The 21017-nt window shown below is 37.1% G+C and overlaps 1 protein-coding gene across 6 annotated transcripts in view; it reads right to left on the minus strand.

Annotated features, from left to right (window-relative positions):
• Positions 1-21017, minus strand: part of CEP128 (centrosomal protein 128) — a 127977-nt gene that overhangs the window by 37035 nt on the left and 69925 nt on the right. For all 6 annotated transcript variants that reach the window (XM_064151091.1, XM_064151080.1, XM_064151100.1 and 3 more), the window contains exon 19: positions 5787-5836. In XM_064151091.1, the coding sequence (XP_064007161.1) occupies positions 5787-5836 (50 nt within the window). The remainder of the gene's footprint in view (positions 1-5786; positions 5837-21017) is intronic.

The following is a 21017-nucleotide window of genomic DNA, read 5'->3' on the forward strand; positions in this document are numbered from 1 at the left end:
TAAACATTTTTCTTAGAAATGGCAGTCTATTAAATACTAAGGTCTTTATTCTTTCTTGGAAGAAAGTCTGAGATACAGACTGACTATTTCAGCATGTTTGAACAAACACGGTAAAAAAATATTACGTGAAATACTCAGAAATATTTATTTTCAGATGATTGTTCCTTTGGAAAATTGCAATGACTGTTACAAAGACTAATAGTTATTAAAAAATTCTGCAACAAAACCCAAATAGGTCTGTGGTGATAGTTAAGAGCAATTCAGATCTAAGTTTCTTCAGTTAAAAAGGACAAAGTTGAAAAAGAAGTCTTAAGAAGTGTGTTAGCAGGATTATTCCAAAGGCATAATAAATACTACATTAAAAATTACTTATGTATTAAATAAGGTGCATGATCTAGATGCCTGATTCTACAAACTGAATAAACTCTTACAATCTCAACACATAATTTTCTGAATGCTAACACCTATTAGCAAATTTACCACGGATCATTTTTACATTATCAATCTCTTTATATTTTCAAATGGAGGCACTGTATCTTATATTTCACTTTTAAATTTATATTAGCATGTCACTAATTCCAAAGCAAACTGAAATGGCTTGCAAATGTTTTCCTAGGTAACACCCATACAGTTTAATAATACAATTATCCTGCATAGTAAATTCTTTCTGTGAATGTATTCTTTTGTACCATGTAATAGCTTTCAGAAAAATAAGGAAGGTGAAGGTCATATAATCAAAGCCTTTTTTCCTTCTAATGAAATAAGAGAAGATGTGAGCCTGTACTTTTGGAGTGGCTAACAGAGATAATGTAGAAAGTGACATAGACTCTGGGCAAGCTAAATACTGTAATATGATGAGCTTGAGTCCACATGTAGTAACAGAGAGCAGCAGCTTCAGAGAGGTTCTTCTCCCCCTCTACTCTGCCCTGGTGAGACAACATCTGGAATACTGCATCCAAGTTTTGGGCTTCCAATTCAAGAGAGACAAGGATCTGCTGGACAGAATCCAGCAAAGAGCTACAAGGATGACTGTGGGACTTGAACACCTCTCCTTTGAAACAGACTGAGAGACCTGGGGCTTTTTAGTCCTAAGAAGAGAAGGTTGAGGGAGGGATCTTATCAATGTCTGTAAAAATCTGAGAGATGGATGTCAAGACGAAGGTGATAGTCTCTTTCCAATGGTGCCCAGTGATAGGACAAAGAACGACAGGTACAACCTAGAACACAGGAGATTCCACCACAACATAAGGAAACACTTCTTTACAGTGAGGGTGATGTAGCACTGGAACAGGCTGTGCAAGGATCTTGTGGAGTTTCTTCCTGTGGAAGCTTTCAAAATCTGCTTGGATGTGTTCCTGTGCAGCCTGCTTTGGGAAGGGGTTGGAATCTCTAGAAGTCCCTTCCAAACCTGAACAATGTTTCTGTGATATGTGCAACAAGAAAATAGAAAATTATCTAGAACATATATAAACTCTCATTTTTAACTATCAAAACTCTCACATAACTTTATGCATAACATAGAAACTCTAGTCAGAAATATGCAACAAGTTCAAAATGAAAGTCCAGTAATACAGCAATGTCATTCAAAGCATCATCCTTCTAGATCCCAAAACACTCCATATCAAAGAATCACCTATGTTACATACAGTTTCTATCTTGACACACGAGTCATGTTTAAGAAGAAATAGTCCCACTGTCTTAATGAAGCATTCTTTGTCTTTGTCATGCTAGCTGCAGCCCAACATAGGCCCTGACTAAAGGAACGTGTGAAAACTGGTGGTTCAATATTTCCAGGAACAATCACCATAAAAGTGCTTTTCTTGTTTCCAACATTTGTTACTTTCAGTGGATGGCATTGTAGAAGAACTAACCGTACATAATCCAAATTCTTTTTAACAAAAAGGTGCTCTTTGTCTCCTCTAAAAAAATTGAGTAAGCTAAACCCATAAAAAAAACACACATCCCTAGCTCTTGGGAATATTCTTTTTACTCAGGGCAGAGGCATGGCAAAGAACCTCGTGATATTCCCAGTCATTGTTTGACCACAGCAATACATTAATTTCTCACAGAAAATTTCCTTGTGTTTTTTAAGACTATGGTCAGCACTCACAGCTGAAATAACAATAAGTAACACCTTCTGGCATGATATGCTGACTGTTTCCAACTGTCTATCCATAGTCTAAACCAAACACTTTTTCTGTCCACCTTGTTTCCTGGATATTACACTTACAATCTGTTTAAATTCAAACCAAATGCATCAAGGATAGACTATACATAGTTCTCTGTGTAAGACATTTCTCCAAACAGGTCTCCAAGAACAGTAGACAACAAGTAACAACAATCAATATGATCTGTTGTCTACCCAGGGTCCGTAGGCCTCGGGGGTAAAGAGAAGTTTTCTTCACTAGTGGTCCTTCACTGGACAAACAATTATCTTCTAGCAATCTACTTCAGTGAAAGTGTTCATACACTAACCAAGTATATGTATGTGTTATGGCAGATATTAATGATGGATAGGGCTGGGTGATAGGTTGGACTGGATGATCTTGGAGGTCTCTTCCAACCTGGTTGATTCTATGATGTGAAATAAGATTTTTCAAAATGACTATTATTTAATAATTTTGATATTCAGGACTCTCACTATGCACCTGGTAGTTTTTTTATAAGAATAGGTTATTTGCAACAGTCATGAAAACATTACACATAGGATAAACAGAATCTAGAAACCTTAAGAAGTAACTAGCAATAATACAGACATTAAACTCAACTGAACTGGAAAGAGGTTCTTGCAGTCAACTATATTGCTTGCCCACTAGATGGACTCAAGTAGCTCCTTTCTGCCTAAGACAGAAGGCGCCTGAAATCTGAGAATTTACAGAGCTTTGCTAAAGAGGCCTTGAATATTTACTCACAAAATTATATCTCGAGATTCCCAGGACTAAATACAGTTCCCAGACAGTACCCAAACACTTGCATGGAGTTCTGTCGGTGTCTTGATAGTCGTTGAGAGTTTTCTAGTTCTTCGCAGGCTCTATCAAGGGTGCTAGGAGAAAAGCAATCTCTGATCTGATCCTGGTTCCTTGTGGTTCCAGGAGGCTTGCAGGTGTAGGCAGAAGTCTTGCAGATGGCACAATGTCACGCAGCCTAAGTGAGTCTATTGCATGAAGGCACCCAATGCCTTTTCCTGGTAAACTTAAGTCAGGTTTCAAGGTAGACAAACCCAAAGTTATCAGGGCTTGTTATTGTGCAGCAGGGCTAACTTATAACTTAGCAGACATAATGCTGCTGAGCATGGCAGTGAGGCAGAAGCAATGGCAGCAGCACTGCCAGAAGCAGGGAGCACAATAAAGCAAAAGTAGTGGCAGAAGTACGTTATCTTTACCTGCTCATCTCCTTTTTTCAGTATAGCCTGAGACTAATGGGACTTTGGCCACAGATCAGCCAATCAAAATGGCAGTTTGCCAAGCTTAACCTATTAGGTAAGGCCAGGGCTTACTTTCACCTTTTTAAGGCAGAACACAAACAGGTGTATAAACATGTGTGGATACCCTGTAAGCAAATTTGGACAGACATGGAGGTACCAAGGCCTTTTGTCATCCTTTCTCATGTCTGCTTCCCCCATCAGCAGAAGGAGGGATAGCCAAAAACGTGTCTGGGCAAGCCAGGACATGTTTAGGCCTAATTTGACCGATTTTAGCCTTCCACACCAGCATGCTTTGCTGAACAAAGGCTCAGAAGAAACAAATATTCCAAATCACCTGGTTAACAAAAGGATACAAGTCTCAACTTCAGCTCAAGAGAATGCCATATTGAAAGCAAACCTCACTTTCTTCTTAATTCCTATGCTTTATAAATGGAGATACAACAGCTTTAGGAGGTTCAGAAATGGTAACATGGATTAGCTTTTACAACTACTTGCACCTGGTAGTTTTTTATAAGAATGGGTTATTTGCAACAGTCATGAAAACATTACACATAGGATAAACAGAGTCTAGAAAACTTAAGAAGTAACTAGCAATAATACAGACATTAAACTCAACTGAACTGGAAAGAGGTTCTTGCAGTCAAGAACCTCTTGTACGTATTCAGGCACAGCAAGTTTTGAATACAATATCACTCAAACAGAGGATCCCAAGCTGGGAAAATTTTGAAACACACTGGCTGTTTTTGCTGAGTACTTGAGTGTAAAAGTAAAGCCCAGGCATCTGAAGAAGTGAAAAAAATCCCTGCTGACAAGCATTTGAATACCAGAATATTGTGCAGTCAGAGCAGCACAAGTCACACACTTGACCAGAACCGCCAGCGACGGAAGGGTCTAAAGAGATTTGATCAGAAACTTGACAGACCATCAGAAATACTGGCAAGGACACATACACACACAGGGCTCTGTTATGATGCAACCTTCCGCAGTATAAAATTAATCCTTATTCAATCAGAAGTAACATAATTAGAACAATTTGTCAACTATTGAGCTTCACATGAAAGCAGATGCAGAGTTGCTTCACATGAAAGGAGATCTTTTTACATTGATGTAATTAGATATGCACCTGTGTAAACTGCTTGCACAGACAAGCTCTCAGCTTTGTTGAACTTGAGCTGCCAGAAAGCTAGGCCAAGATTTTTGTTTGAACAGGAAACAGCTGGATCGGTGTGTTGTGTAACTTTTGGGTCTTGCAACTTGTCTCCTTGTACTGGATCAAACTGTTTCTACACTAACTCTTTGATACCTTTAGCCTTCAAAATACCTTCTGTTCATTACATGACAGGAGAAGGTTTATCTTCAAACGAACTCCTATGGTCAAAACTCAGGTTAATGCAGAATTTAGATTTCCTTAACAGCCTTATCTTCATTCATTCTTTCAGTGTATAGAAGCACACTTCTAAAACAGTGCTTTATTGATATGCTCTTTCTAGCATATCAAAGCTTTTTTATTATTATTCATGTTGGGTATTGTTTGCTGTCATTTGTTGTTAAAATGTTGTTCTTTTTCTTCTCTTTTCTGAAGAATACATACACTATCCTTCCTAACCAGCTCCTGAACAACACAATTTAGACACATCAGCTTAATTTTGCTTTCCCAGCCATTTTTATTTCAAAGGAAGATGTATTCTTTGACTGTAATGCTTAAAAACTATTCCAAAGCTGAGCCTAGGGTAAATCTTAATTTCTAAGCACAAATTAAAGTGCTTAGCACAAGCAGGTTTACTGCTAGAGGCCACACATTGAGAATTTACTATGTTTTATCAAATCCTGGTATACACTGACTCATCTCCCTTCTTTCTCAGGAAGATGATTATGGACATTAAATTTTTCAGAGAATGAAAATCTTACTTAAAATCTCTCACTTTTGTTTTTATTGGGAGATACAGAAGAAAGCAACACAATCCAGAAAACATAATCCAGTTAGTGAAGTAGAATATAGAGCATTTCTTCAGTTCTAAATGAGGATTTGCACTGCCCCTGCTCACATACAGTTTCAGTGAAGCCAAGAGAGCAACTTCAGTACACAGTGTGACATAAAAGCAGTGGGGTTTTTTCAGTGATGGACTAGATTTATAGACTCACAGAAGAATGTTGTCTACTTCACTCTTTCCTAATATGCAATTAAATTGGTGGGCAGAAACTCAGCACTAAGTATTTCTAGCTATCAGCTCTGTACTTGTTTGCATACATTTCCAACAGCTGCATTTAGGATACAACAAAATACAATCAGAATGCTGTAAAACAATTTAGTAGTTTTAAGGATGACAAAAAGTGTAGCTAGTTAATGGAATACAAACTATACCTGGAGAGCTCCCACTTCTTCTTCTCTTTTGAGGGTCTTCTCTAGCAGCTCTGTAAAATGAAAAACAGAACATGTAAATTCAACTTCCTGTCTTGTGGCTGACAGAAAAACTATTGCATAAAATGATCAGTAAGGTTTTGTTTTACAGATTTCACAACATTCCTTTTCACTTGATTAAACTAATTGATTAAATGTGTCAGTGGTATGATTACTTCCACGCATGGGCTGTTGTGACAATGGAAAAACAGCCATGGAAAGACAGCCTGACAAGGGAAGGTAAAAAGATTCACATTCACAGAAAAACTTGTCTATGCTTAAAGCAATCCTTTGGTGTATTTATGGAATTCAATGGTGGGGGGGGGGGGGAATCAAAGACACGAATTCTGAAAACTGATTAAAATGGAAGCAGATCAAAGCCATGCCACTATATATGACGCTAGGTTACGTTTTTTAGCAACCAAGTAACAAGCCCTAAGGAAACGAGTGCAGTCAATTTTGACTGTTATCAAAATAATTACCACCTCACACTAAAACTGAACAATTTTTATAATGAAAATAGCCAGTGCACTGTAACAAACAGATCAGGGTTTTTTTTATACAGTCTTTCCACCATAAGATCCTAGTATCTCGTATTCATTCATGCCCATTGTACACACTGGCATTTAAGTGCACGTATGTAACATCACAATATAAATTAAGCTGTTTAAGTTTTGTGGGATATGCCATGAGCTACTTTTATATTTTAATTAATTTAGATAATATTATGCTTAAACTTATGCTTTTTATTAAGTGGATCAGATTCAGAATTTGGGGAAACTCTAAATTTATAACCCCAGAGAAAGGAGGAAAAACAAATACACATGCTGCAGGCTTATGACTGTTTTAACTATCAAAAGTTCACTGACGAGTTTTGCATGACAAAAGCACTGCTTTAACTAAGCCAGAGACAACTCTGAATCAAGGTATGTCCCAGTTTGCTTGCAAGTAGGAGAGTTATGAGATTAGGAAACTGCCTTGACAATCTCATAGGACTTAGTTCTGGCTGCTAATTCCCTCAGCAATCAAGTACAAAACAGTGAACTAAAAGTGTTCATGTATACTTCCTTAAGAAATAAAGACTACTGATAACTGCACACTTCAAAAGATTAGCTTAAATGCTTTACAATAAAAACTACCTAAAATATTCCATCAACAGGAATTCAGATTCTTCCCTTTATTTCTCTAATCTATCACTGTTCTTCCTCCTTTCTCCTGTTATGAAGTCTCCAAGTGAGTGCCCTAATCCATAAACTCTTTTCTCATAACTCATTTTCCAATTCTGACTGCATGCAGCTTGAGAGTTATTTTCAGGCACCAGTCCTCTAAAAGTAATCTTAACATACACAAAATTTTAGTTATATCTTTCAAAAGCAGAGAAATTGCCTTGTTGTTTTTAATTCCTAGTTTCCATGAAGTTTTTTTTCAAATGCTTGCTTAAAATTAATAGAAAGTTTGTTTCTTTATTTTCTTTTGGCATATTCAAGTTTTTCTGGATTATTCTGTAGTATGCTTTCAGTACAGTGAATTAACTGCCAAATAAATTACTGTAGCTAAATGTGCTGCCATCAACATTAGTTAGTGCAGGTATTTGACTTTGGGAAGCAGATGCCCTGTGTATTTTCCTTGGGTATATTCCAGTATTGTAACAGAGTTGCTAAAAAGCAGTATTGTAACACTAGCTTTCAAAAAAAAAAAAAGTATGAGGAAGGAAAATGTCTATGAGAAAAGTATGGGAATGAAAGATTTCACTCTATATTCCATCTGACTAAAAAGAGATTCTTATTCTGCACGTCGATTTACCTTAATTCTGATGCAAGATTATGAGATTCTATTGTACAGACATGATTGTTATTACAAGGTTCTTTTTAAGGCCTTTCAGAAGCATAAAGTAAATGGAGATAATTTTTGCTGGCAGTCTCTAAAAAGAAAGTTCTGCATCTGAAATTATGGATAGATAGAATGTATTTACTTAATTGTAGCACTGCCTAAATTAGCTGTTCTGCAGGATGCTTTGTAAAACTCCATCTCCAGAAGGGCAGGTTGGTGTTGAAGTGGTGTTATTTAACTGACATATACCTACTCTGCAGAGTTGTCCTTTATGACAATATATTTAAGGACCATGGTTCTCCATTTAAAGTGATGATCCCATTTAGCACTCTATCTATAATAGCATGTTTCCTTTAAAGCTAAACCAGACCCAAGAAAAATCAAAGCACTACATACTAAACAGCTGTGCAAAAAGTTTCAACAACACAGCATATTGGATCATTCTTTTAAACATTGCAAATTATAATGACAATATAATTTGTTTAGTTTATCTGGAAAATTCCACTGATTGGTTTTACAATTAGTAAAACACTCACCATATTTAAGCTCTTGCTCAAACATATATATTTAGTGCCAGAAACTAATATTACAGTAAATTTAAGATGGAGAAAGTGCTGCCTCTGTAATACAGCAAAGATGGTCACTGGCCCTAGTGGAGGCTGCTTTTGTGTGTCCTGTGAACAGTCTCTTCATTTCTCTAATCATAACTTTCTTTCCTAAAGGAAACTGCACAGTGGCTTGACTTCCTACATTTGTGAACAATCCTGCTATTATCTTTTTTCAAGGCCTAACACAGCCACCGAGTTCTTGCTTCTTTCAAAGCAACATATTCTCATAGGGCACAGAACAAATCAGTGTATAGACTGTCCAGAAGAATCAGCATTAGCGAGAAAGCATTACAGAAGTAACCACAGGCATTACAGCTCTTACCAAATGATGAATAATAAATGAGGAAAAGACAACAAGAAAAGTATCTTTAAAAAATAATTAATCAATATATTCATTTTATTATTTTTAGCTTGATATGAAGGCTGTACACCTTTAATAAGCCATAAACTAAAATTAGTTTAAAAAAAATCAGTTAAAAAAAAACAATCCATTTTTAGGAGTATTAAATAACTGAAACATAACAGTAAGTCCAAGATACTGTCCCTAAAATTAGGAATCATATCTTAGGTGGTTTTGCAAAGATAATAGATTTACAGTGGTTGAACTTCAAATCATCCAAAGTTTGTACCACATTTAGTGACATGTCAGTGAACACCAATTAAGTGTCCCTGCGGCTATAATACAGTAGCATAGCCTTATCTGATCAAACTTTCAAGAAATATTCAGGTTATGATTTAAAGTATTCCATAAGAATCATTATGTTTTGACACTGAAGCAATATAGTATGTTGCAAAATAGTGCAAACATTAACCTGGAGATGATGATTTTATATTACGCTGTAACAGTTGTGTAAGCGAGGAAAAAAGGTATGCAGTTATCCACAAATCTTTTTTTCATACCCATCCCTCAGTTTTAATTTTCACTGCTGGTGAAAAGTATCAGAAAATAGATTTAGGAGCAGGTATTTATTGATTGGAATGAGTAAATCTGAGCTGTATTTTCTTATGCATCCCAGCTGAACCACTAATGTGCCAATAAGTAACTCTAGATTATTAAAAAGCAGTTCTGCTGGTAGTAACAAAGCTGTGAAATAGGACATTGACTTCATATGCTCTGGAATAAGAAACTTCAGAAGAATTTGAATTAAAAACAAGAGATTTATTTCAGCAACAACAATGAATGAAGGCTGTTCACTGCTAAGTGGATACTAGACTTTAAATGCTGCATGACTTCCTATTTTAAGAAACTGAAGGCAGTGATAGACCACATTCTGCTTCAGATTCTCGGTGAAGACTGAAGTGCCAGAAAAAGTTAACAAATTGGATCAATACTAGGTTTGTATGTTCACCACTCAGAACTTACGTTTGGTACCTGTTAATTCACAACTTGTTTTAGCAAAGGTAAACACACAAATACTGGGCTGCACACAAAAATCAATTCTTACATCCACATACAGAGTTACACAGTCAAAAATCCTGAAATGTAGTTCAGATTACTCTGAATTTGACATTTGCACTTCTTTTCAGTTCTGCATACACAGCTAATATGTGGTAAACCACCCAAATTACGTGTGAGGTGCTAGCAGTTACTCAACCTTCTGAAGCAGCTGCAGGTCACACAGGAAACTATGCAGCAAGTCATATCACACAGAAAATACTGCTACTTTGAGGCATTCAAACAAAAAACATCAGGTTACTTAAAGAATGGCCATTTGGAGAAAGGTGTCAACATATTTTTTGTATCACCAAGCTAAGAATGGGTCCTCTCCAAAACACAAGTTAGAGCTTTCAGTTATATGTTAGCAAAACTATTTTTGCTTCCTCAAAGTTTGTGACCCTCGAAATGTAGGTTTTACATTACACAACCATAAGTCAAACTCCTGAGAAATCACTTCATTAGACATAATTCACCCTTAGATCTGTTTTGATCAAAAATTGCAGTGAATTTACTTCAACTATTTCCTATCTTTCTCACTTCAAATATGCATCCCATGCCTTTCAATCATTATTTGGATATGTTTCCCACAAAGCTGCAGCATTCCTGTAGATACACAAGGCAGCCAGCAAGTTTCCACCAAGTCTGATGGAATTTTTAAGCAGCTGAATAAACTAGTTTCCTTCAGCTAGAAATTACTTATCTTGCACATGTCTACATAGCAGAGTTTAATCATGTATTATAACACACGTTTTTCCCTTCATGCAACGAATCTGATAGGAAACTCCTACGAGGAGGAGGGGATTAAGCAGTTTCTAACTGAACCAGTTTGAAGCAAAGTGTTTCAGAATAGATATATGTGTGGCTGGTCGAGACAAAGCAACTGCAATTTCACCCTGTATCTGTGTTAGCATGATTCTGGTGAATGGCTTCACCAAGACAACAATCATGGTTCAGAAACATTCAGTACTAAAAGACGTTTCAATGAGGCTGGACTTTGTACAATCACAGTAGGAACAAAAATTCATCCTGGCACTAAAGCAATAGAGACATAAAACAGTACTGGGACTTGCTTCAAAGTAATCTAATTGAAACAGTACTTGTCATGCATGTAAGCCACTGAGGGAATTTCTGCATAAACATGTTATAATATTAAAAGAATTCCAGAAAAATTGTTATTTCTTAAAATCTTAATTTTTGTTAATGTAGAAGAAAGGACATAAATTATGAGCATTTCAGAATCCTAAGCAAGACTTTAAAAATCTCTGAAATTAAAGGTTGTACTGTTTGGCTTGAATGCAAAATACAGTATCTCCAAGATATAGAATATTTCTACTCTGCTAGTTTCATCCCCACTGCATTCACGGCTTTAATGAAGATAAGTTGCAAGACAGTTAATAAAATCACATAATGGTAGGGGTTTGATGGAACCTCTGGACATCATCTAGTCCAACTCCTCTGCTAATGCAAATTCACCTACATCTAGTTGCACAGGAACGAGTCCAAGTGGGTTTTGAATGCCTCTAGAGAAGAAGGCTCCACAACCATTCTGGGCAGTCTGGTCTAGGGGCTCTGTCACCTTCCTTAAGGTCAAGTGAAACCTCTTTTGCTCTAGTTTGTACACAATGCCCCTTGTCCCACTGTTTTCTTTTCTGCAAATATAATTCTGTGAATTATATACAACCTTCCTGACAGCTGCTTGTACGGATCTGAGAAGCAATCAGTAAGGTATCAAAAATTGTTGTAACTTGTTCCAGAAGAAAAGCACAAATAATGATTTATGGGTCTGGAGCGTTAATGACAGAGGGGAAAGCGAGCACAAATCTCTGATGCCAACCTAGCTATGTTTCCTCTAGCTAAAGACAAGTCAGATGGAAACCATAGATTTCAACAGCAGCTGACAGGCTCATGCAAGTTTACACTAGCAGGTCATTAAATAATTTAATGCACATTATCAGTAGTGATTGGTCAATTTCCTGACAATTCACAAGTAAAATTGGTGACTAAACTAATGAAGTACAGTTAAAGATACATCATTAGCTGGCACACTGAGGAACTGACTTGTTTTCATTGAGTAGTTTCCACAGCCAAATTCAGTGGTCACTGCATTTTTTATTTTGTAGTTTCTGCTAGACACAAAAAGATTTTTAATAGTGACCATAGTTCTTGGCAAACTGTTTCATTAACGTTGAGCATATTCCTCTCTCCTTAGGGATTACATTTCAGTTGCCACCACTGCAATCAATGCAGGGCTCATCACTGCCAAGACTGAAACAGTTGTTTACCTGTATCCAACTCAAACGTTTTCTCATCCACCTGTAGAAAGATCTCCAAACTCAGAGGGATTCTTTTTTGCCATATTCAGTGCCTTTATAAATTCTACCAATTTATTAGTTACTGTAGTCTTTAATAAATTACATCATCAAGATTCCAAAAGAATACACTTCACATGACTTTTTAAAATTCATTCTTTCAATACTTTTTAAAGATAGTTTTATTTTTGCTGTGAAACTTCAAAGCATATTCTTAAATCTATAGTAGTGCATTTGTTTGCATTAGCCCAAAGCAGCACCCACAATCATAACAGGTAACAGAAAAAAAAGGTATCTGAAGCTGAGAGAGAAGAAAACACTGTTCAGACTCCCTAAGAAACCTATCACTATGCAGGAAACTGAATGTACTGTGTTCTTACGTTCCCTGAGGCTTAGCCAGGTTTGACATTTTGCAGCACAACTTAAAAATGTTCGCATTTCCAGTTCTAGTTACTAATCTGTACCTCCTCATATGCAAAGACACTAATTGCTTTTGGGAAAAGAAAAAGAATCTACAGAAAGGAAATGCAATCATTTGAGGGGCAAGAGGGACAACAGAGAGCTGTAACTGAAGATTCTCAGATAATTTTCTCATCAAATCGTACTCATGCTCATGACTTGAAGGAATTAGTGATGTCATACTGGGTCAGGTCTAAAATCACATAGCCTGCCTCGTGCTTTGGACAGTAAGCACAAGTAGATGTTAATCCAGGAGAATGGGGGAAAAAGGCTGTCATTTATTCCCATAGCAGCTTCCAACAATGTGCATCTGAGAAAAGTCTTACAAACTGCATCCGAACAATACATAACCTATCTGAGGTCCACGAACTTGACTATTTCTTCATTGAACCTGTTGTTCTGGATTCCAGAACGTTTTGCAACAGTGAATTTCTACAATTGGAGCATTGCACTGAGTAAAAATAAAAAGCTTCCTTTTGTTTTAACCGTGACGTCTGGACTATCAGACTCTATGTATATAAATCTCTCTTCTAATTTACTTCCTCCAATAATTCTTCCTATGTTTCATTTTGTTATTCCTCGTTAATATTTCCTTTTCACTCTGATGTCTATTTGATGCAGACGCAGAAGTGAATTCTCTCCCATGCTTCAACTAGAAAAACCTCTTCCAACTTTTCATTGTTCCAAGAAACTGTCCTAATTTTCCTCATCAGTTCTATATGCCCTTTGCACTTAACATTTTACCTGACCTATCACAGTGCTTGCCTTACGCTGAATTGAGAAGGACAAGACTGGAAATATGTACATTTCACCCACACAGTTTAAGAACACAAAATATGTCATTGAGTGGCTATAACCCTTCCCACAGTCCACATAATGCTTGTGTTGAAATAGTTTGTCTGAATACGAGATTAAATACATGCAGAAAACTACACAACAAGATTACCACACAAAAATTTATAGCTTCCAACGTGCTGCTTATGCGTTTTTAAAATAGAGACATTTATCAAAAGAGTGAGAATATATTTTCTAATGCTTACACAAGACTTTTTAGTTCTATTCCAGGCCCAGTCACTTGTCTTAGTATCTCTCTGGGAAATGTTCTGTGCTTCCTTGAAAAACACCTAAAGAAAATACTTCCCTACTTTCCCAGAGTTGATGTGATGCTTAAAGTGCACTGAAATCCACACAGAAGATATTATGAATGACAACAGCACAGAACTTCAGTATGTCTATTGAACACTGTAAGGAATGCCAAATGTTCAGAATAGCAATGTAAATCTTTATGGAGGTTGGTCATCTAGAGCTACAAACATCTCTTAACAGCTGTCACTGTCATAAATTCAGAGGTGGTGTCCCAGGTATTTTTTTGCTGTACAAATGAACAAGCTGAATTCTACCCAGAACAGAATCAAAGGTCTCCTCTAGAATCTAGTGAGGTGGTACATAAAAAAACCAGCACTGCTAGATCAGCAGCACAAAGCTATTAACTCGCAGAAGCACTGGGAAATTGATGAATAACTGTAGAGTTATAGAAGATGTTATCTGCTCAACTCTACATGCATTTATACGTCTCCAGGGAAACATCAGACCACCTGTATTTCACAGCCTCATTAATCAGTCAGCCTGTCCTGATCCTAAGGAGCCATTTTTCCTCATCAGGAAGTATTAACTCTCCTGTGTGAGAAGGCGTCCTTACACTACGGACTTTGAGTCATCTGCTGTAGGATGACTCCACCACAGCTTCTCTTATCTGAAGCCTTTGTTAAACCATGACTCAACTGGCACAAAAACCAACTATAAGCTAAATTACCTTTATGCTTGGAGCAAATGATGTCTTAAAAAATTATTTTTATATATATATCTTGCAATAAACTTATAATTACAGAAATCCTTGTCCAAAAACAAGAACTACTGATGTCAAGAATGGTACAGTGAAAAAAAAAAAATCTGAATGTAAACATGGAGAACTGACCTAGCAAAGCAAAAGTTTATCTGAAAGACATGGCTTCTGCCATGCAAATTTAAATAGGACACAGTAAATATCAATTACTTTCAATGAAAATCATGACTGGCTGTTTTGAACACTGCCTGGACTTTCAGGATGTTGTAATATCATGATTACAAATTAAATATCTACTTATCAAAACTACATTCATAAATCTGCAGTAACAAGAAGGTTGCTGTGAAGATTAAAAACAGGTCAAATAGGCACTGATTGAATCTCTCCTTATGTCAATGATTTAAACAAGACAAAAAAGAAAACCCAAACCAACCTAATAATTGTGTGTCGCTCTTATTTTGTTACACTGTTTATGTCCTGTGCAAAATTATAGCAAGTGTCATCAGAACAACCTTAATAAAGATGACAGTGATTAAACAAACCAGAACCCTACAATGTCAATATCACTTTTCCCCCCTCCATTTAACATGCTTAAATTAAGGCTGAAAATTTGACAGAATATAGCAGGGAAAAAATTGTACTGCCTATGCCTTCCTCTTCCATGAGCTACTGAGCACTGTCCTGTAACTGCACTTCAACACTTTCACTCTATGCAAAATCCAAACTTCAAACATTAACTGTGGAATTCTTCCAGTTGTAGCTTTTGGGCTACATCTTCTACTCAAAGATAAAAACTTAGGAACATTTTAAAGTGCAAGATGAACTTGCTTTATGACAAACAAAATTCTTAGCACTATTAAATGTAGTAGTTATTATTTGAATTTCGGTACCAGAGAAAGGAGTTTAAAACTTCATTTTGCCTACTATCATGTACATATGCCAAAGAGAACTTAACATATATGCACTTGCTATTTAAAAGAAACACTTGAAGTACTTTGCAGTGCTTGCTTTCAGGCTACTATTTACTGAAATATCTATCAAAACATAAAGATTCCAACTCACCTTCTACACTATCTTTAGGCTGGCATGGCTTGACTAGAGTCACAGAAGTCTCTTTCCAATTATAACTATACAGACTTTCCTATAAAGGAAAAATAAAATTCAAGCCCCTAAAATAAAGACAATTGACAGCCACTGAATTTAGAGATTATTTTGACACTCAAGAAACTCAAAGAGAACAAAAGTCATAACTGACATGTTGAGGTGAACAGATTCATAGAATTATGTAGGCTGGAAGGGACCTCAGAGATCATCTACTCCAACCTCTCTATCATGGGCAGGCACATCTCTGAATTAGACTTGGCTGCTCAAGGCCATGTCACTCCAGCTTTGAACGACCCCAGGAAGAAGGCATCCACAGCCTCCTTGGGGAACCTATTCCAGAGTCTTGCCACCCTCATACTGAAAAACTTCTTCCTAAGATCCAATCTAAACCTACTGTTCCTCAGTTTAAAATCATTTCCTCTTGTCCTATTGCTAGATGCCCTTATGAAAAGTCACTCTGCATCCTTCCTATAGGAAACAGCCTGCTTCACTGGCTTTTTGCAACCATCTGCTTAGTAAATTGCAGTTAGGGAATGAAATACACAAATAAGTAATTGGCTCAAGTAATTGAACAAAAGGCTGAACAGCACACATTATGCTGGAAAAGAGCCCTTTGATCACTGTCTCCCCGGTTTACTGTATAGACAGAAAACAGCAACTTGCAACAGTAACCAGCACTTGATGGTTCTTTAGGGTTCAACTTTTAAAAAAGTATGTGAGTCAGCACACATTTGCTTTAAATCTCATCTCACTCACTATTTCGGTCCCTGCAAGGGTTTAAAAAGGATACTTTCATTGTTTCCTAAGTGTGCTAGCTGAAGATGCTGTAAATCCAATTAGTAAATAGTTATTAGAAACCACATTGACATCACCTCTAAGCTAGCCTGTTAAGTAACTGCTTTTTCTTTTACAAGTCTGCATGAATGTGAATTTGAAAGCATGCAAGAAGCAGAATGTCCTCTAGATGAAAAATACCAGTAGAGATAAACTGCAGCACTTCAAAGAAAGTCCCTATCTTATACTTGGGTTTGTTACTACAGTGAAGTGCATTGATCACAACAATTTCAAGCTTCTCTTTGAGTAGGTGTAGCTGCTCTTTTTTATCACAGTTTGTACAGAATTCTGTCATCTGTGAGAGGGTAAATATGATCTAACATATACCACACAAAGGTCCAGACAAGGTGATAGGAATAAATTCATGTTAACTATTTGCCTTTGCATTCAGCAACCTGCTGTTGGTGTGAGAATCACTCATGTGTTGATTACTCATTCAACAATAACACTGCCAACTAGTGCCAGAATGCAGATAAAAAAATGTTCCCAGTAGAAATATATCCTGAGAACAGATTTTTTTAGTTCTATTATTCAGAAAATCTAATCTACAATAGTAGTGAATAAAAACTTCAAACTTCACAAGACTCTGAGAAGCCAGCAAAAATTTACAACAACAGACTAATAGTACATTTACAGTGCAGTGAATCACAGAAGGTTAGGGGTTGGAAGGGACCTCAAAAGATCATCTAGTCCAACTGCCCTACCAGAGCACGACCACCCAGAGCACGACCACCCAGAGCAGGTCACACAAAAACACATCCAGGTGGGTTTTGAATGTCTTCAGTGAAGGAGATTCCACAACCTCTCTGGGGAGCCTGCTCCAGTGCTCTGTCACTCTCAGAGTGAAAATGCTTTATGTTTATGCAGAACCTCCTACGCTCCAGCTTGCACCCATTGCCCCTTGTGCTATCATCAGACATCACTGAGAAGAGCCTGGCTCTGTCCTCCCGATGCTCCCCCTTCATGTATTTATATTGAGGTCACCCCTCAAGACTCTTCTCCAAGGTAAAGAGACACAGATCCCTCTGGATGCTAGGAGGAAGTCCTTCATAGAGAGAGTGATTTGCCATTGGAATGGGCTGCCCAGGGAGGTGGTGGAGTCACCATCCCTGGAGATGTTCAAGAAAAAACTGGATGAGGCACTTAGAGCCATGGTCTAGATGACTGGATAGGGCTGGGGGATAGGTTGGACTGGATGATCTTCGAGGTCTCTTCCAACCTGGTTGATTCTATGATTCTATGTTCCCTTAATCATCTTTGTGGCTCTGCACTAGCCTCTTTCAAGAAGTTTACTTAAAGAGTAAAGAAGCCAGCTTTAATTAAGCTAGTCTGAGTACTCATAACTGTGGAATTACCTCATGTCCCACAGAAAACAGTACAGCTCCAGCTGAAATGGCTCTAGGACCGAGTATTCCAGCTCCACCAGATGTGGTCAGATCACATCATAGATTGCATGTGCTTAAAGGCATGGAGCATGGACCTTCATAAGGGTCACTTTAGTCAATCACCATGAGAACAGAGTATACTGGCAAAAACCACAGGTAGTGAAAGTTCTTCACTGAGAGAGTCATTGGGCACTGGAATGGGCTGCCTGGGGAGGTGGTGGAGTCGTCGTCCCTGGGGCAGTTCAAGGCAAGGTTGGATGTGGCACTTGGTGCCATGGTCTAGCCTTGGGCACTGTGGTAAAGGGTTGGACTTGATGATCTGTGAGGTCTCTTCCAACCTTGGTGATACTGTGATACTGTGATACTGTAGTCCTATGTGGCTAACAGTGAGTAAATATTTACAGAAGGGTCCAATGAAGAGCAGACATGAAACATGAGAAGGAGCAAGCAGTGCAGATGGATGTGAGAGAAACAGAAGGAAAAGTTTAGCCTTTTGTCTGCAGTGATGTTAAGTGGCTCTACAGAACTAGAACCTGCAGTCTGACCCACAAACTCATGATTATATTGCATTTGTATGTGAGAGCTGTAATCACATCTCTCTCTGTAGCACAAAGATACAGAAGCTAACTGACCAATGCCTTTTTCTCCCATAGTTTTGATTAGAAATCTTATTAAAGAAAAAACAACAGCAACCAACAAATCAGCGTTAGACAAAACAAAACATAGTAAGAAATGTTCTTCAAGTGAGGTCTTTGGAAGAGCTGACATTTTAAACAGAAAACAGAGCAGAACATTCTGTTTTGTCATTGCATACGATACATAATTGTTACAATTCTCTCCTGAATAGAGAAACATTTCCTTTCTGATGATGAATAAAATCTCCCAGGAGTACACAGAAAGAAATTGAAACTTAATTTGTTTTTGTTCGCCGAGTGCAAGCTTGAAAAGATAATTTGTCATTTCTCGTTGTAGAAAATTATGTTGATACATTTACGGGCATAGCAGCTACATAAAAATTATGGTATGGCATACGTAAATGGCAATGCAGGAAATTGAATGTCACTTCATTCAGTGAGTTCTCTACCTTAATATCTTAGGCTTTTCTGTTTTGGGTTTTTTTTTTATGTTTATCATCTCAACCATATTTATGCACATCAGCAAATTTCCTTTTAGCTGTATCTGAAAGGCAGCTGCATATTTTAATGCAAAAATACACAGAACCAATCTTGGACCTAAAAGCTAAGCAAGGGTCAAAGATTAAGGGTATCAATTTTTTTAAAAGCAGTTAGTACAAATTATTTGAAGTAATTTGGCCTACTGAAGGAGGTAAGGAGGTCTCTTGCTGCAATCCAGAAAGCTTTTCTAGCTGATGACATTTGGTATTTGACTACTTCTTTGGAGCTTATAAGTGTGTTTCCTAATTGGGCTGTCTGAAAAATAATCTATTTGCAACATCTGCAGCAAAGGACAGCAGACAAGACAGGAAGCTGAAAGATGCTGGTCCTAAAATTAAGTTTCTCTACCAGTCTCTGAAAAAAAGGCATCTCTTAGCAGCTTGGGCATTTTAATAAACTATCAGAAGAGTAAAGCACACGAAAGCATTATAGGTCTGTGGGATCCAGGCCTTGATAAATGCTGTAAGAATGCTTCTACTAGGTGGCTCCATGTATCAGTAAGACCTAAAGAACCTCTAAGAAAATGCATACCTCAAAGAAGCATGCGCACACACACACAGAGGTCAGTGCATCTCTTTGAAAAGCACACAACTTCCCCAAATTTGTAGAAGTTCCTTAGGAACCACTATAGAATGCAACTAACTGCTATATAACATCCCATCTCCTCACACATGCTTTAAGGGAAGGTGCAAGGAACAGCAACTTGGCAATTACTAAGAAAGCCATAATAGTAACTCTTATTCCTAATTTTCTCAACTGTAGTTAGGCTGAGTTTTCGTTGGTGGGACAATCCTGTGGTACTGTCCCATAGAAACTGATGATATACAAATGAGACTTAGCAGCTTTGCTGGCAAACACTTTTGCTTGGTATCTAACCCCCTATTGTGAAAATTGTGATACCTAAATACAGCAACTGCTTATTCTTGCCACACAACCACGTACAAAAATCTGCAGTGTAACAATTCCAGTAAGTTTTTCAGAGGAAAACATTTAATACATAGGTTTGAGGGGAAAAAAATCTCCTATACTTTAAATGAAAAATAATACTGAAGGGGATTATATTAAATATTTAATTTAAACATTGTTTCTCATGCACAAGAGATATAAGCATAAACTGATTTCCCCCCCTCAATTTAGCAAACTGAATATCAACACCAGAGCTTTGCTCTTCTCTTGTGCAGAGAACAGTAAGCAATTTCAAACTGACACTTGACATTTTATTTCTGATCAGTCTAATTCCTAGAGACTGACCAGAACAAAAATCAGACTTAATACTGCTGTTTTCATTGGGTAAAAAGGTAGGAGGACATTAGTCTCAGAATGGAGATTACACAGGGAAATTAATATCCAGTATGAGCAGTATAATAAATGTATTATAAAATTCAGTTACACGCAGACATTGTAAATCTTATTATGAGGTAGACAGGAGCTGTAAATTAGTTATGCTTATTAGAGAATTGCTCAGCCAGTTCTCCCAACACTATGTAATTTCTACAGGTAGAGATATTCAATTAACATTTTGTAAAGAAGCAGGAAAATTAGTCAGAATCACACAAACATGCCACTGTAAATGAAGAACACATTGTATATCCTACACACCTAATACTCTTACTTACAGATTAGTTACATATCTTTAGCCTTAACAAAGTGCTAGGAAAGAAATGAAGTCTGCAAAGCTGATAAAATATTCAATATTATCTTTATGAGATATGAAGCATACTGACAAACAGAAATTGTTAATAGCTAGGGCATCATCTCCTAGGTTAGGAATGAATTCTCAGTGGTGTCAGGAATAGCCTTACCAAGCCAAGAGTAAATGTTCTTCACTGTATTTGACCTGTAAGAGGTCATAGGTTAAAATATTAATTGATCTGCTCATGCAGAAAACTAGTCTCAGAATGGATGCCCAACCTTGAAAATTCATATTATTAATGTAAAATCTTTATATCCTTTAGCAATCTTAAATAATGGCTAAATTTATCTTCCCTTTTGTTTTCAGGTTGCACAAGACAAAACACAACGGCAGTAAATAAAACTCCTGAGCCTAAAAGCAAAGGTTTAAGCCCTAGCTCCAACATTTTCCACTGTGAAAATAGGGTTCTAAAGATCTTTCAGAATATAAGAAAAAAGCCAAAATGAAAAGCTGGATTTGCTTTTCAGAACTGTTTCAAGGTTCTCACCCAAAATCTTATAATCTTTTTTTTGCGGAT

Source organism: Pogoniulus pusillus, chromosome 1 (genome assembly GCF_015220805.1).
Source record: "Pogoniulus pusillus isolate bPogPus1 chromosome 1, bPogPus1.pri, whole genome shotgun sequence".
NCBI lineage: Eukaryota > Metazoa > Chordata > Aves > Piciformes > Lybiidae > Pogoniulus > Pogoniulus pusillus.